General features: G+C 37.7%; 1 protein-coding gene across 1 annotated transcript in view; it reads right to left on the minus strand.

Annotated features, from left to right (window-relative positions):
• Positions 1 to 17,671, minus strand: part of LOC106869534 (uncharacterized) — a 34,447-nt gene that overhangs the window by 2,338 nt on the left and 14,438 nt on the right. Inside the window, exons 3-5 of the mRNA XM_014915308.3 lie at positions 13,183 to 13,377; positions 2,910 to 3,023; positions 442 to 580 (exon numbers count right to left, since the gene is read on the minus strand). Of these exons, the coding sequence (XP_014770794.2) occupies positions 442 to 580; positions 2,910 to 3,023; positions 13,183 to 13,377 (448 nt within the window). The remainder of the gene's footprint in view (positions 1 to 441; positions 581 to 2,909; positions 3,024 to 13,182; positions 13,378 to 17,671) is intronic.

A 17,671-nucleotide genomic window follows, 5' to 3' on the forward strand; every position in this document is an offset into this window, starting at 1 on the left:
ATTCAGCATTGAGTTGCTGAAGCAGAAATATCGTTATAGCAAATATTCTGCTCAATACCACAGATTTGTTTGTCAGTTGTTTGACCATAACCAGTTGAGCATGTCCCTTAGTGGCTGACAATATGTGCACCTCTGATCATGAGTAGTTGGGGAGCATCATAGCCATGTGTTGAGAGGGATTCTTTGGGGGTTTGAATAAATATAACAAAAGCGAAGTTTGAAGGAAATATTAGTCATTTTTCATATTTTCTAGGCTTGAGCAAATGGGAAATAACAATTGCTACACAAAGAGAAAAATCGTGTTACACAATGTTATTGCTACCATTTATGTAATTTATTTTGCAGTACACAGTCAAGTTACAGCTATAATAGAACTTCGAGCAATTAACACTTCTACGACATCTAAATCCAAAAATGAAGCTGTGACCTTCTCATACTTACCATCTTTGGAGAATATATTTATTCCCAGTTTTGACAGGATCAGCCAAATGTTGTGATAAAGACTCACATTGGCCCCTTTTGTTCATGTTGTTCCATAGCAGAGCCCTTCCTTTCCGGGGACGCACCCATATTCCTAGTTCTGAGATGATATATCAAGAAAAATTGTAAGTTATACGTTTTGATTTATGATCAATGTAATCGCAACGATCAGTACGATTGCAATGATGATGATGATGATAATTGCGATGAGGACGATGGATATCATTTTTACAATGATTATCGACCTTTCGGTCCGCATGATGATGATGATGATGATGATGATGATATGCCGGAGCTCGACCAATATGGGAAAATGACTAAAAATAAAATAAACAAACATTGTTGTAAACTCATTCCCCATCCATTCATCTCTCTCTCTCTCTCTCTTTCTCTCTCTCTCTCTCTTTCCCCCTCTCTCTCTCCCCTCTCTCCCCACTAAATTTCTAGAAATCAAGGGTTCACGCTGGTGAAATCAACAATTTTCAACGAATATTAAAATCACGAATGACACTTTCATAAACTATAACGGCGGTGATTTTAAGCCTAGTTGAAAATTGTTGATTTTTTTCAACGTGAAACCTAAGGTTCTAGAAAGTTAACATAGATTCTATTAAAAAGAATTGCTTCTCCAACTACACGGTGTTGAATACTCAATCTATCAGCTTGTTATTATCGTGTGTGTGTGTTTACACACACACACACATATCGTGAGAGAGAAAGAGAGGGTGGGGGTGGGGAGAAAAATTTATAGTTAAACTGCCTTCGTTTGACTTAAATACTCTCTAATCAACGTTTTTCAAACATAAACTATCTTCACGTCAAAAGAATCCCTCATGTCTAATTGTGTCACAATCTCTCTTTAATGTCAATACATTTTAAAACATGTCTACAATGAATCAGGCTTTCTATCTTCCATTTTGATTTGTCTCTATATTGTTTGTAAATAACCTTGAACGATATCTTAGCAATCAGGTATATATTGGCTTTAGGTATTTAACAAGGATTAACTAGTTTCTTGTTGTTTCATCTTCAGTTTTAAAATTTTTGCTCAATTCATCAGATACTCAGAACATGTTTATAAGTAGAAGAGTTTGTCACGAAATCATTGAATTTAAGGGAAATTCTTATCAGCGCTTTGATAGTCTTCCTTTCTTCCTATTTCCGCGTCTCTTCATATTTGTTAAACCTTCAAACAGCATCTTTCAACAAACGCAGGCGAAGTTTTTGTTTCTCTTTGATAAGAATTTCATTTCAGATTTTCGCAGTTTGTCATTTGAAAACCAAGCCAAGTCCTTGCGGTTCACAAAAACTTTCAGTATCTTTAATACTGTGCACTCTGTGATGTAATAGTCTTATCTACAGGTTTACCTTAGAAATCTTATTATTAAGATGTTGAATTAGGTTCAAATGCCGCCGGAGTCGACTTTGCCTTTTATCCTTTCGGGGTCGATAAATTAAGTACCAGTTACGCACTGGGGTAGATGTAATCGACTCATCCTCTCCCCCCCCCCCCACACACCAAATTTCAAGCCCTGTGCCTATAGTAGACAGGATGCTGAATAAGGAGGTGAGCTGGCAGAATCGTTAGCACGCCGGACAAAATGCTTAGCGGCATTTCGTCTGTCTTTATGTTCTCAGTTCAAATTCCACCGAGGTCAACTTTGCTTTTTATCCTTTCGGGGTCGATAAAATAAGTTCCAATTAAACACTAGGGTGGATGTAATCCATTTACCCCTCCCCCGAAATTGCTGACCTCGTGTCAAAATTTGAAATCATTGTTAAAATGTTGAATCAATTAGGTTTAAGAATGCAATACCTACAGTTTAACGAAGAGGAAACGTACGGTTTGTTGGTTATGAACAAGATTAGAAAAGTATTTTGGCCCCAGAAATAAAAAGAAAAAGGTAGTATTCGAGGGTTAAGATTCGATCTAAGAAAAATACAAACGTTTCACTTTATCGATATTTAGTCATCAATTTAATAATTCCTTGAATTATCGAATGTTTTTGAACACACACACACACACACACACACACACACACACACACACACACACACACACACACACACACACACACACAGATACAGAGACAAAGAGTTGAATGATGAAAACACATCTTTACATTATCAATAGAAATAAGACATCGAAGTATCAGTGAAATGATCTTAATCAGAACAACAGAATTTGATCTGACTACTCTTATATTATACGTTAATCTCTAGTTTTTATAGTTGTTCTCACCCTGTCTGTTGATTAATAAGAGACGGGTGTCGGTGTGGGGTGGGAGGGACACAACAACAAACACCAACACAAAACGTTGACAATACTAAAACAAAGTTTGAACATTTACGCTTTTGACATTAAAAAATGGCTTCTTAATTCATTCTACTATTTTGTAAACATTTTTTTCCAATTAAAGGTAATTTACCTGGAAATATTGTCTCGCCACCTTCAGTTACAGTTTCCAAATAAATCAGAACCGTAGCAACTTTGTCTCGTTGATCATCGTTACGTTCTTGACAGTCTGTGTGTTTGTAGCAGCCTGAAAATAACGACTTAATTAGTTTGGGATTATGTGACATACAGCAAATATAATCTTACATTCTATACGTAAATATAGAATACGAAGGGTTTAGCTCACTGGTGATCTAAACGAATAGGTACGCTGTGTAAGTGCTATAATTAGTCATCCGTTAGGTTCCAAGTTCACAGCTGAAGCTGGAGCTCTGATGACGGTGTACGGACATGCTAGCCTATCACTTGGGATATCCCAGAAACAGCTCCAAGACTTCAAATTCACCTTAACCTTATTATTCACCTTATTCTAAATGACTTGAGACGCTCGTTCCGCCTTGGCTTTTGTTATCCTTTTCCCTCTAATATAATATATGCGTAAATATATGCATACATACTCACACACACACACACACACACACACACACACACACACACACACACATTAGTAGTTAAACAGACAGAACCATAAACACTGGACACAGATGGAAACAAGTTGAAAATAAATTATTAAGGTGGGAGAGAAAAATAAACGGTTTTGAAACAATTAAGTTACATAATGTTTTGAGCGGCCATCATTTTGATAAAGGGGAATTACTACCGGAAGTCAGACATAGAGACATAGATATTCGTACATATACATACACAGACACACACACGCACACATACATACGCTCACTCACACAAACACTCACACATGCACACACATTCACACTCACACATACACACACATACAGCATCCATTGTATACACTCATATAAAACACACACACACACACACACTTATCAAGCTGCTAATCCGCCTAAAGAAGTGATTATTTATATTCTGTCAACAAGAAATGGTTTTGATTAGCGTCGAGTGGTTTAGAGTAAGTGGAAAGACGAGTGGTCAAGATACGTCCAAAATCTAATTGGTTCCTCGAGGGATGGAACCTAGGAATATGTTGATACAATTATTAACTTCACTTAAGGATTCCGCTTGATTTGCTGGTTGGTTGGTTATTTTTAAAATCAGAAAACCAGATTTTGTTTGAATTGCCAGACCAGTCCCCTGGTTGCGTAGCGAACCAGTGAACCATTTGGTTGCCGAGTGAAGAAGTAATGTGATGCGATGCTAAATGAGGGGAATGGAAAACTGTTGGGGGGGGGGGGGAGAAGAAGTGGACACAGGATGAGTGGGTGGAAGTGCCATCGACGTAATGGGCGTGGATGGGGCGGCCTGAAATACAGTTCGAGGAAATGCACGGCATATGAAATGATCTATACGTTGAGACTGGGGTCTGAAAGCCGCCCCCCCACACACATTAAAAGTATATATATAAATATATATCTTCATATATTTAAGCATATATAACTTAAAATACATACAGGCATGTATGCAACTATTGTAAGTTTCTTCATACATACATACACACACATACATACATACATACATACATACACACATACACACACACATGCACACACATACATACATATATATACATACACACATACATATATACATACACACAGACATACATACATGCAATATCTCACAATGCTTTTGTAGTACCAGTGCTATAAACGAACATTTGAGAGATTGGATTGGACACTGGACGAGATACTCTGGCTGGACTTCAAAACCAGAAGGTATTAACCGCCAGTGGCAATTTCCACATTATCAGCAACACCGATAGAATTCACGTGAGACGAAGTGATGGCGGTAGATGCATAAGGTCAGCCTTTGACTGTCGTATTGTATCACTCAGACAATACCTGCTGAGCAGTAAAGAAAGAAATGAGTACATTCCATGCGTACTCGAAAGAGAGAGCAACCACATCTTCAGAATTGGAGAAGAACTACTGTGCAGATACTCTGAAAAGACAACTGTCTCATGCGACCCAAAGGAGGCTAGACTGGCCTATCTAAACATATCCCTTAAGTGAGAGGGCAACAACAGTATCAACAGGAAGAGTAGCTTCTCCTGAACCTTTGAAAGATATATTATATCACACTTAGGAGGATATCCACGAACAGCAGAGAGCTACTAAATACCTGACAAACAAGAGGGACAAAGATACCACCAAATCCCCACGTTGTGGTAAAAAAATATCGGTTCTGCTACACCATTGTGGAAGATATCACCCACATCATCATCATCATCATCATCATCCATATGTATGTATGTATGTATGTATGGATGGATGGATGTAAGCATGTATGCATGTTGTAAAGTGTGTTGGGGAATGTGTGTGTTTTGGGGAGTTGGATACAGTGTGGCTGAAGTAAACACACAAAATGCCTTCGGGATATTACCTATCCCCGAAGCATGATATAGTTGCGAAGACTATTCGCAATGCTATTTGCAGGAAGGACTACCCTGGCGTATACATCAAAGGCATGTCAGAACCAATAGGTATTCACACCTTTAAAAACAAGGAATACTGATGGAACACTCCAATAAAAAACACCAATTCGATGCAAATATAACAAACTTAATATTGTTCTGTGCATACATACATACATACATACATACATACAGACAGACAGACAAACAGACAGACATGCGTGCACACACATACTTGCACACACACGTGTATACACATGCGTATTTACGCCACCACACAAATCTATGTATGTGTGTTTGTATATGCATGAGTGCATATATATATATATATATATATATATATATACATATATATATATAAAAGTGCATATACATGAATGTGTGTGTGTGTGTGCGTGCGTGTATGTGTGCGTTCGTGCGTGTGCTTGACAATGTCGTAAAGTGATGTTAAGCTCCCAGCAAGATGAGTCTGCGAATCAGACTCATGTCGTTTCACTTCACTTCCTTTCGTCCCCCTTCACCTGTTCCAATTTGCTGGTCAAAGTGGATACCTGCTCATGATTAGTCCTCGATACACTTTATGAAGGTGACGTGTTCGGAGGGTTAGTGGTGGTGGTGGAATATTTCATCATTATGGAAATTTTTTAAACCAGTTGGAAGTGAGTTGACCAGATATCTAAATCAATATGAGTCAAACTCGCTCTTTCTCTTTCACTGTCTCTCAAATCGATATAAATCGAGAAAATTTGTACGTCAAATGTCATTATTTAATGGAGCTGCACCACCACCTCATGTCTCTGGTTTATCATTATTTCTCCATAAATCTGGTGAACTGTCGGCGGAGAGCTCCTAGTTGCAGTTCAAAACACCGTGTTGCTTGCTTCATAATGTTTACATATGTATACGCACGCACGCGCGCACACACATGTATTTATCTAGATAGAATGTATAAAACACAAAAGCAGATACACACACACACACACACACAGAGACACACACACAGACACACACACACACACACACACACACACACACACACACACACACACACACACACACACACACACACACACACACACACACACATTCACTTGAAATATATATGTTTTCAAAGGCGAATAAGCATCGACAGATAGCAAGCCATGCTACTCCAGACTGATGAAGAGCAATGACTCTGAAACTAGTCTCTGGATGCTGGCTTTGCTGGGTGGAGGTGCTTATCTCCCCTTTGAAAACATAAGGACACAGAAAATGTGTCATGGGAAACTGGAAACGGTGTTTTCTAGGGCTAAATAGCAGTAGCATTCTTCCCTTTCATAGGACTGCCACATTATATTAACATATATTGGTTTTATATTTTGGCACGAGGCCAGCAATTTCGTGGGGAGAGAGTAAGTCTATTACATCGCCCCTAGTGTTCAACTGGAACTTATTTTAATGACCCCGAAAGGATGAAAGCCAAAGGCGACCTCAGAGGAATTTGAACGCAGAATGTATAGGCGAACGAAATACCGCTAAGCATTTTGTCCGGCGTACTAAGGTGCTTGCCAGTTGACAGCCTTTATTTGAACATATACTAACATGTATTTCGCATATATCAATATATAGTAACGTGTCATAACAACTTGAATATAGTAAATATACATAAGAGGATCTTTGGTGAGTAGATACACCAGATCGATTAGGTAAGCGGTATTTTATTGGTCGAATGACCAGGTTCATTTGAAGATCCATTATTCCAAATATGCCTTTTTGTAACAACATGCAGTGGGATATTGCTGTGAGTCTTGTGTGACAGAGCGATATATTGCAGCTGGCCTTCATAAAACCTGTATTTGTTAGGGTCAGGTACAATAGAAGTGGACATGGTGGGCTACATGGGAGAAACCAAGGCTGTGTGGTGAAGAAGTTTGTTACGCAATTAAATGTTTACGGTTTCAATCTCAATTCGTGGTTTCCTGAACAATTGTCTTCTCAGTTAAATTTGGTTTACAGGAATTGAGGGAAATTCTGTCGAAGGTCCGTTAATATTTTTGGATAGTAGACCTTATATCGGTTTAACCCCCACCCCAACTGGTGTCTATGTACGTTTACTTGTGTCTGTTATAGTAACAATTGGTTCAGGCTTTTGAAGTGTAAATAATTTCCTCCATTCTTCTCACCAATGACGGTGGCTCTGAAAAGTATCATCCCTGTTACCCTTCGGCCTTCTCTCTTCACCCAAGATAAACAGACGACATTGTGGTCGTCTGCACGTAATGTTTTGTGCTGATGACCAAACTTAATTTACTTTCTTTTATTTCTCTAATCGTTTAACTCATCAATTCATTTAGTTCTTAGTTTAATCATTCGTTATTTCTCTTATCTCCTCTTTTACACCCCGCTTCTGTTGTTTGTCTTCATATTTACTCACACACACACGCACATGCATTCATCTAGATATTGTATACATATACATACATGATACACACACACACACACGCACACACACACGTACGTACCTACCTACCTACCTACTTACCTACCTACCTACCTACCTACCTACATAAACATACATACATGCGTGTGTATTGTATTGCATTGCTACATATCCATTCAACGAGCAATGAATTATATGGAGAACTAAGACATGATAATTAATGGAAATCCCATTGAAAGGTAAAATAGCCGGAAGTAGAGTGAGGAGGAGGAGGAGGAAGTAAATGTTATAAGAATAATATTGATTTCCTTTGAATATTTTCCTGAAATCCGAACAAAAGGTTAAGTTTTGTCGAAATATTCATTAAGCCAGAACTTAATTATTGATAAGATTAAGTAATCCTGTGTTTCTGGTCATTATATCGAGGAAAAGTGACCAACAGGAAACGGTACTGGACTACTTGCTCAAAAGTCGTGAGTTCAAACCGACAGCATGTAAAACGCAGGGCAAAATGCTTGGGAATAAAGAGCATTGCCTGGATGTTGTTTCAACACCAATTTCCTTTCATTTGTTTTAAGGAACGATACAATATTTACTATATTCAGTGACGATGCGCGGAAATGATGACACAACCGACGTGCAGAGGTTTCGTGTGGTATTTTTGTTGGAGGTATGCATCATAGAAGATGGAAATGAAATCAATACAGTTGAACTATCAACAGGAGTATTTCCTACAGAAACTATTTGGTCAAAAAGTGGCGTTTAAGATTATATAGAGTTGATGAAAATTCTCAAAATTTCGGTTTGTAATTTGAGAAGAGGAGCTTGTAGGTCAAGCGGTGCAAACATCCTCAGCTTTGGTTGTCTTACAGGCATCGGGCTTTAATGGTTTTTAATAGCGATGGCGGCAGAATTTTTCCAGATGTAGGTCGATATTTTTATCAATTGTGCACTTGTGCGAAGGGATTTTGGGCTTAGTTTGTGTGAGGAGTATAGAGGAACACGTGGAAGATGTTTTCGTCACTTACTAGCTGTCTCAGATAAAAGATTAAGTCTATTCACTGCCAAGAACTGACGGAAGTCTTGAACTTTTGAAGAATTCAAATTCACAGGATTAGTTGTGTCTAGAGAAGATCCGAAGTCTGTTGCTTTGATTACTATGCCGTTTATGGGTGCACGTTTAGCAATAGCTTAGTAAAGGATGGCTGAGGAGAAAGATTAAAAGTATTGGTGTGCTTAGCCAGGGATTGGTGAAGATAACAATTAGTGCAGTCATTTCAGAATAGCAAATATAGACGAGTTGTTACTGTGAGGTTAATCGAAATAAGCAGAGGAATTCCAGGCAATAAATTCAGCGAGGTTGATAACTGAGAGATGTTACTGTAAAGAGATGTTTTCAATGTAGGTTGAAAGACAGTGAAATAACTGTTGGTAGCTAGAGGTTTTTAGAGAGCCGCGGAGACTGAAGAGGAGTCGAGAAAAAGAAGGAAGCGTTTGATTCAGAGTTACTGGAAGTCTTAGCTGGTTATGTCCATGTGAGGCAGATAAATGATGGAATGGATTTTACGCAATCACAGACAATAGTTTTTAGAACCAAGTTGGAAAAGAGAGTGTAACATGAACAACAAAAATAGATTCTTTAACCAAATTTAGAGATTTATGTTTCAGAGACGAATATGTGTGTAGTTAGTAAGAGTAGGCATGTCGATTGCTTGGTATGGAGAGGAGTTTCTCCATTGCTTTAAGTTTCTCCATTGCTTTAAAACACCAACAGGAAAAGTAAAGAATGCGTTTCACTTTTAGCACTGGTTAGAGAGGGAGAGGTGTACCTTCTTGTATTACGTATTTGCAACTTGCTAGACCGGGCCTTTGAGAAATGACTGCCTTGGCCACACACACACATCGTAATGATAGGATTTGAAACCAGGGCTGAGACGACCACATGAAAACACATATACCCACAGATTGAACAGATTATAGATTTTAACATAGGGGTTGGGTGGGATGGATAGCATCTTCAATCGTAGGAGGTGGTGAACGCGGCGTTGATCAAAATAGATCAGTATATGTTGATACAATGCTTAAGCAGAAATGAGCTCAGTAAAGTTTTGCATTTGGTTTCGACAATTCCAAACGATGGTTTGCCCTTCGTTCAAGTAGAGTGTTATGATAAGAAATTAGTCATCCAGAAAAGTTCGAGTAGACGCCATTCTGCAGAAACTTCTCTAATTATACAATTCTTCATAATATTGCTATCAGCAAAAACTCGTTTTAAGCTACAACTTGTTTTAAAGTTACAATAAAACAACGCAAAAATGTCACTTCAATATTTATCAACAATAATCAGCGGTGACTGAAGTGGTCCAACGTCTGACAGACACGATTTAGTTTAAGTTCACTAGATTCATGGCTCAAATATCACTGGCGATCAATAAAGTAAGAGCTAGACAGACAGACAGACACACACACACTCACACACACAAAAATTGGGGCTGATTCAATCAGCTATATAACATTTATACACAATTTTCTAGAAGAATCGTGATTTTCAAACTAGTCTAAGCAATCAATGTTTATCATTAAAAAATATTTGTGTGTTTTTGCCAGCAGAGTAAACTGGAGCAATGTGAAATCAAGTGTTTTGCTCAAAAACCCAACGCATCGCCCAGTCCAGGAATAGAAATTGCAATCTTACGATCATCAGTGTAACACATACTAAGCCACACAGCTCCACGTTGATATATATATATATATATATATATATATATATATATATATATATATATATATATACTTTTGTTTTTACATGATTGAACGCAGCGTCTCACAAAAATTGTAAGTAGTTCGTAAACTTATCCTCCGACGCTACTCTATCTCTTTCTCTTTCCTTTCTCCCCCCCCCCCTCGTTCTTCATCTGTACTACTACGTATCTCGCCTTACCCCTCTTGTTCTTCCTCTGTTACTACTACGTATCTCCTTTCCCCCTCGTATTTCCTCTCTTTCTCTTTTCCTCTCGTTGCTCACCATTCTTCTACTTCCTCCCTCTCTTTCTCCCTCTACCACTCTCTCTCTCTTCCCTTTACACCGGCATGGTCACATGCTTCCAGTCAATAATCCTTTCCTTCCTTGGCTTTCGCCAAGTAACACACGCTACCACTGTCTCTCTCGGTTCCGTGCCTCATCGCTTTCATACACACATAATTTTTCTCGTCTGGCCGAAGCCTTCTGTTTGTTTTCCTGTCTTGTTTTTCGTCCGCCACTACATTCCTCCATGGCTAGATTTAATTTGCGTATACAGATTTAATCTGCGATCCATGGGACGAGCCGTTTTAACGTTGCGTCCTGCCCGAAGCTCGTCGAAACGCCGGTGTTAAAACGTGGGTAGCTGAAGAAGTAGAATGTTCTCTATGTGGCTCGTGTGTTCTCGTCTACGTTTGTGTGCAATGTCCTGTACCCAGATATGCACCTATACATACAGGTGGATGTCGGTATGCACATACCTGTACGTATATATGCATATACTAATTTACTTTTGTTTTTATATATATATATATATATATATATATCTCTATATATATATATATATATATATATATATATATATAGCAAAAATTTAGATTCAGATGAATATGGTACTTAAGTTGAGGCATCAGAATTTTAGTACGGCATTATCCATACGATTTCAAAGTAAGGTGATTAAAATCAGAATAAGCAACAAGGATATCCAGAGGTAATGCAGTACGATCGTTTCATGCAACTCCATTTAATTGAACAATGCAATCATTACATCAATTTAAATGCAGAGCAATCTTCAGCTGCACAAAGACATAGAATTTAATTAAATTGAAACAGATGGACACATTAGTATAATTATCCCATCTCGGCATCCGAAACTCGGAGTTTTATCATGGCTACCGAATAAGTGTGACATATTTTTACAGATATATACATATATACATACATACATACATACATACATAAATCTGTATACATACACAGATACGCATATTCATATGCATGTGTTCGTAAGTGTGTTGGGGAGCATAAAGATTAAAGTTGAGGTTGAGAAAAAGTTAGCTGACATGGAGGACTGGGAACCATTTGATTATTGGGAAAGAGTTCCCTGTATCATGATGATTCACACAGGGTATCAAAAGGCCAACATCGTGACTGTTGCTCAATGATCTGTGAATAATGTAAAGACTGTAAAGACGTGACATGGACAGCTGCAACCGAAACTACGAAGCCATGGTCTGCAGGAAGAGACTCAGCGCCCGCACACCGGAGTTCATTCGAACGCTTTTGAAACAGAGGCTTAGGCTCAATTCAGACAGCTATATGAAACTGCTGGAGACTGTGCAGTTAAATCCTGGCTGGACAGGGTTGTTGCTGGAAGGACGTGTGTGGCATCAGGATTCGGTTCCTTGCCATACCGCTGGAAATAATCAGAAGCGGTCTTCGGAGAATTTCTACGATTCTTCAGACCCAATTTCTGGCTTCCTAATTCTCTAGATTGTAAATCCATGGATTACTATGTGTGGGGGTGCAGTTGAGAAAGACACCAACTGCTTTGTTTGCAACAACAAGGCCGAACTGGTATCCAACATCAACGAGGTGTTCGAAGATCTCTGGGACGCACCAGTTTCCGGGGCCGTCTTGAGACCGTGACGGAAGCTGGGGGCGGATACATTGAGTAAACTGTTATATCCCAGTCATAATCTAGTTGAAGTTGTTTTTCAATGCTTTTATTTCTGGATGTGATATTCTATTTTATTTTCCTTTTATGCAAACGGTAATATTTAGCTCGGACACACTGAATTTGTGTGTGAACTTGTAAATCTGTAAAAGTGAGTAAATACAGAGGACGCTTGGAGTATATTGTTTAGGAGTAAATCGGAGGATCTTAAACAGGAGGGAATGTAGTAAGGAATTACGATTGTTTAGTTTAAAGAACAAAATTGCTGAGTTCAATTTCTTTTGTGAGCATATCTCAGAAAAAAGGGTGTTCGCTGGTTTATATTCTGTAATCATTGAAGTGTAGAGAGATGTTTGAATTCCCAGTGTCAAATAAGCCACAGTCGTCTACCAAAGATGTCCTAAATGATATAATTCTCCAATTAATTAGTGCGGTAATGGTAATAGTAAGGGAGATGGCAGAATCGTTAGCACGGCGGGCAAAATGCTTAGCAGTATTTCGTCGACTTTACGTTCTGAGTTCAAATTCCACCGAGGTTGACTTTGCTTTTCATCGTTTCGGGGTCGATAAAATAAGTACTAGGGTCGACTTAATCTCTTTGTCTGTCCTTGTTTGTCCCCTCTATGTTTAGCCTCCTGTGGGCAATAAAGAAATAAATATTTAAAACACAAAATTTATCAAAAAAATCGCAACTTATTTTCCAATAGAAATACATCTAAGGCTGATGTGGAAAATCACTTACCGATTCCAGTTGGATAAGAAGTAATCTGGAACTTTCCACCGTTCCCTGGACGAAGTCCCATTGCTTGTTCAATTCTCTTCTCGAGCGCTTTCGAAAAACGACTCTCCCCAGGGTAAAATGCCGTATTATAATTCCAACGCGACTTCAACCACGATTTCAGTTTCGTTGAAAACGTCTTGTTTACACACATCGTTCCTGAAAAATAGATTCTTACTGAATTATTGAAAGCAGTGGTTCTTTAAAATGGGGTCCATATGACCCTTGGCCGTCCATACAAAATTTTATCGTTAAGATTGATGTGCAATAAATTGGTTATAATTTTACAATTTATTTTATTAAATTCCTAATAAGATTTAATTATAAAAAAAAAATTAAATATCGAATGACTACGAGGGCTCACTCGAGTAAAGTAGAAATCAAAAGGGTCCACTGGAAAAATTAGGGTTGGAAACCGTTAATGTAGACTATAATATAAATATGGAACACATACAAACACGCACACATACAAACACGCACACATCTCAAAAAACATACATGTAAACACATTCATAAACGAACATACAAACGCATGTGTGGAACAGAAAACATACACATCTTTTCTAAATGGTTAGAAAAGAAACTTCTTACCACAGAGCCAAGTCTGGGTCTATGGGGAAGAGTCTGGAAGATGCTACTCCAAAGTTTAGCAGACACTAAAGAATCAACAAGAGTATGAAAGGTTGTCCTTTCAGGTTCCCAAACTTCTTCAAGCTCCTGCATTAGTTTCGTTTATAAAGGACCATAATTGTAAAACTACTTCCGAAATTATTTATGCGAATTAACCAAAGTTTCCTCCGAGACTTTTGAAAGATCCATAAATGCGTTTCATTATTGCATGCCGACCCAGCCATAAGCAAAAGGCTACAACTAGAGAAGAGCAGTCCCCACTTCATTGATTTATCATTCGAAGATGCTGAATATACAGGAAAGCCCTCACAAAGTCTGTTTCTCCCTTGACATACAAGGAGAAAGCCTCTAAAATATAGGAATCAGCTCTGAAGGTGACGCTTTGGTCCGCTCTTAGCCATAATGTCTAAAGCAAAGTGAATGACCTCTAATAATGTGTTCATACATATATATGTTCATATACATATTTACCTGCATACAAACACAAATACATACATACATACATATATACATACATATATACATACATATATATATTCATATACATACATGCATACATACATCCATATATACATACATACATACATACATACATACATACATGCATACATACATACATACATATATTCATATACATATTTACCTGCATACAAACACAAATACATACATGCATGCATACATACATACATGCATGCATGCATGCATACATACATACATACATACAAACAAAAATACCCTGCTGTTGATGTTGAAATTCTAATGAAGGAGCCCTAGATCTAGGTTAGAAACCGGTTCTTTCTCTATTGGGAAGAAATCTTAAAATAAACTGAATAATGACATACATGCATACATAATACATACATACATACGTATACATACATACGCATACATACATACATAGATACATACATACATAATACATACATAGATACATACATACATACATATTAGGTCGTCAAGTATGAAATTTTTAGAAAAGAAAAAGTTTAGGAATGTTCTATAAATACAAAGAATAATTTTATTCATCTAAGTAAGCACCCATATTGTCAATACACTTTTGCCACTTCAGCAGTAGCTTGTCCAGCTCGGAACTGTAAAAGCCTGGCAATCTAGAGTCAATAAAATCTTAGAAGGCCTGTTTTCCAGCATCGTCGGAATTAAATTTTTTCCAATCAAAAAGTTATCCAAATTTTGGAAGAAGTGGTAGTCAGTGGGGGCAAGATCAGGTGAGTATGGTGAATGATGGAGAACTTCCAACTCCAACTCCTGCAGTTTCTCCAATGTCATTTTTGCGATGTGTGGTTTGGCGTTGTCTTGCAATAAAATAGGAGTGGATCTGTTGACTAATCTAGGCTGTTTTGTTTGTAAGTTTCCGCATCATTTAGTCCAGTTGGCTGCAGTATACTTCAGCCGTAATTGATGAGCCAGGTTTAATGAAGTCATAATGGATCACACTTGCGTCAGACCACCAAACACACACCATCAGCTTCTTTTGATGAATTTTGCTTTTTGGACTGTGTTTTGGTGGCTCATTTTTGTCCAACCATTGTGCTGAACGTTTACGGTTGTTGAAATTGATCCATTTCTCATCACATGTTACAACTCGATTAAAAAATGATTAACTTTTGTGACGAGAAAGTAGCATAATGCAGGCTTCCAAACATTGCTGTTTCTGATTTTCATTGAGTTCATGTAGAATTCAATTATCCAAACTTTTCACTTTACCGATTTGAACTCAGGGAATCAATATTATTTGCTTGCTAACACCAAACAACAACGATAATTCACGGACACTGAGATGAATCTGACTCGACAGTGCCTTTCAGTTCGTCATTATCCACCTTTGTTTCTGGTCAACTGCTTTGCTCATTTGTGAGGTCAAAGTTACCAGAACGAAATTTTGCAAACCAATTTTATACTGTCTGATGTATAATAACATTAGAATGAAATACTCCATTAATATTCTGAGTTGTCTGAGATGCTGTATTTCCAAGAAAGAACTCATATTTCAAAACTGTACGAATTTCCGACTTATCCATCGCTAAACAAAAATAGCAAAAAACGATTTATAAATACTATATAAAGTGCAAAATGAGTTAGAATAAAGAAATAGATGCGTCAGCTTTCTAAAAAAAAATAAAGATTGCCAAAACATAATAATGGCGCAAAATGAGTAGCTGTCAAAGTTTACCCTATACCTTACTACAAATTTCATACTTGACGACCTAATACATAGCTATGTATGTTGCATGTTTAAGGACGGGAACACTCTGACAACATAGCGTAGATGTAATCCTATTGTTCCATACAAATCGACTGGGTGTAGCTTTATTTGTTACGCTTCTTTGAGGCTCACTGCAAATTGGCATATATGTAAATAAATAAATGAATATACTTTCATTAATGTACACAGTTTCATTTACACACGTCGAGAGAATAGGAAATCATTTCGAAAATTAGCAAGTGTTTTTCAAAATTAGATCAATATGTGAAGCTGTGCTGAAGCGACAGAAATTTGGCAAAACCTCTTGAAAAATCATTATTGATAGACCCAAAATAAGCAGAGAGGAAGTTGTGTAAATTGTCAACGAGCCAAGATAAAAATGTCATCGGAAGAATATTGACTGAGTCGAACGGAAATTGTAGAATTGTATGAAAGTAATAATGAGTGGGAGTCTAAAAGATTAGTATTGAGTAGGAATGGTTGTTGTTGGTGTTTGGGAGAGGGTGAGTGTTGTCTCGACTAAATTTTTTTTTGAAGATTCTATATATGCACACACACACACACACACACACACACACACACACACACACACACACACACACACAAACACACACACACACACACACGCACGCATGCACGCCCGCACGCATGCACGCCCGCACGCATGCACGCCCGCACGCATCTCTGTTGTTCGTTTCTACCGCACTCCTTGCAATGCTGTTATACTCCGTATCTTTATTTTCAGTTAAACTCAGTGAAATAAAACATGTTTTACTTGCTCTAATAATTCTTTCTAATTCTGGCACAAGGCCAACAATTTTGAGGGGAGGGGGAAGTTGATTACATCGACCCCAGTACTCGACTGGCAATTATTTTATTGAACCTTAAAAGATGAAAGGCAAAAATCAGCCTCTGCAGTATATAAACTTAGAACGTAAAAATCCGGATGAAATGCTGCTAAGCATTTTGTCCGACTCTCTAACGAATCTTCCAGCTCGGTACTTCACTTGCAGTAGTAAAATAAGACTTTGGGAATGAGAAGGTTTGAACCAACAAATCTGTGTTTCATTCTCACAGAGACACTCACTCACATGGTCACTCTTAAGCTCGTGCAATGCACAATTCCACGGAAGAGAATTCTGTTTGGCTATTTCCTTCATTGATTTTCGACTTTATTCTTTAAAATCTTTGAAGATGGCTAAAAGGGATACCGAAACCTCGGCTAACTTCTTCTAAGATAAGAACTGGAATATATTTTCCCTTATTAAATATCAACCAAATACAAAATATAAAATATATTTGGTTTAACAAATTTGTTGGCAAACTTTCTTGTTATTTGTTAGAAAACTAATGAAATATTGGTTTCTAATAACACAGAGATCAAATTCTAAGTTATTTATACGCACACAAACAAGATATAAATACACACACCACACATACATGTATATACAAATATGTGTGTGTGTGTGTGTGTGTGTGTGTGTGTGAGTGAGTGTGTGTTTAACTTATGTTGCCAACACCAGTATTACGTTTGTAATCTGAGTACCAGTATCAGACCTCCATAATTTATCGCTAATCATTGATAGCTCCATTTATGAC

This window comes from Octopus bimaculoides, chromosome 10 (genome assembly GCF_046866305.1).
Source record: "Octopus bimaculoides isolate indiv1 chromosome 10, ASM4686630v1, whole genome shotgun sequence".
Taxonomy (NCBI): Eukaryota; Metazoa; Mollusca; class Cephalopoda; order Octopoda; family Octopodidae; genus Octopus; species Octopus bimaculoides.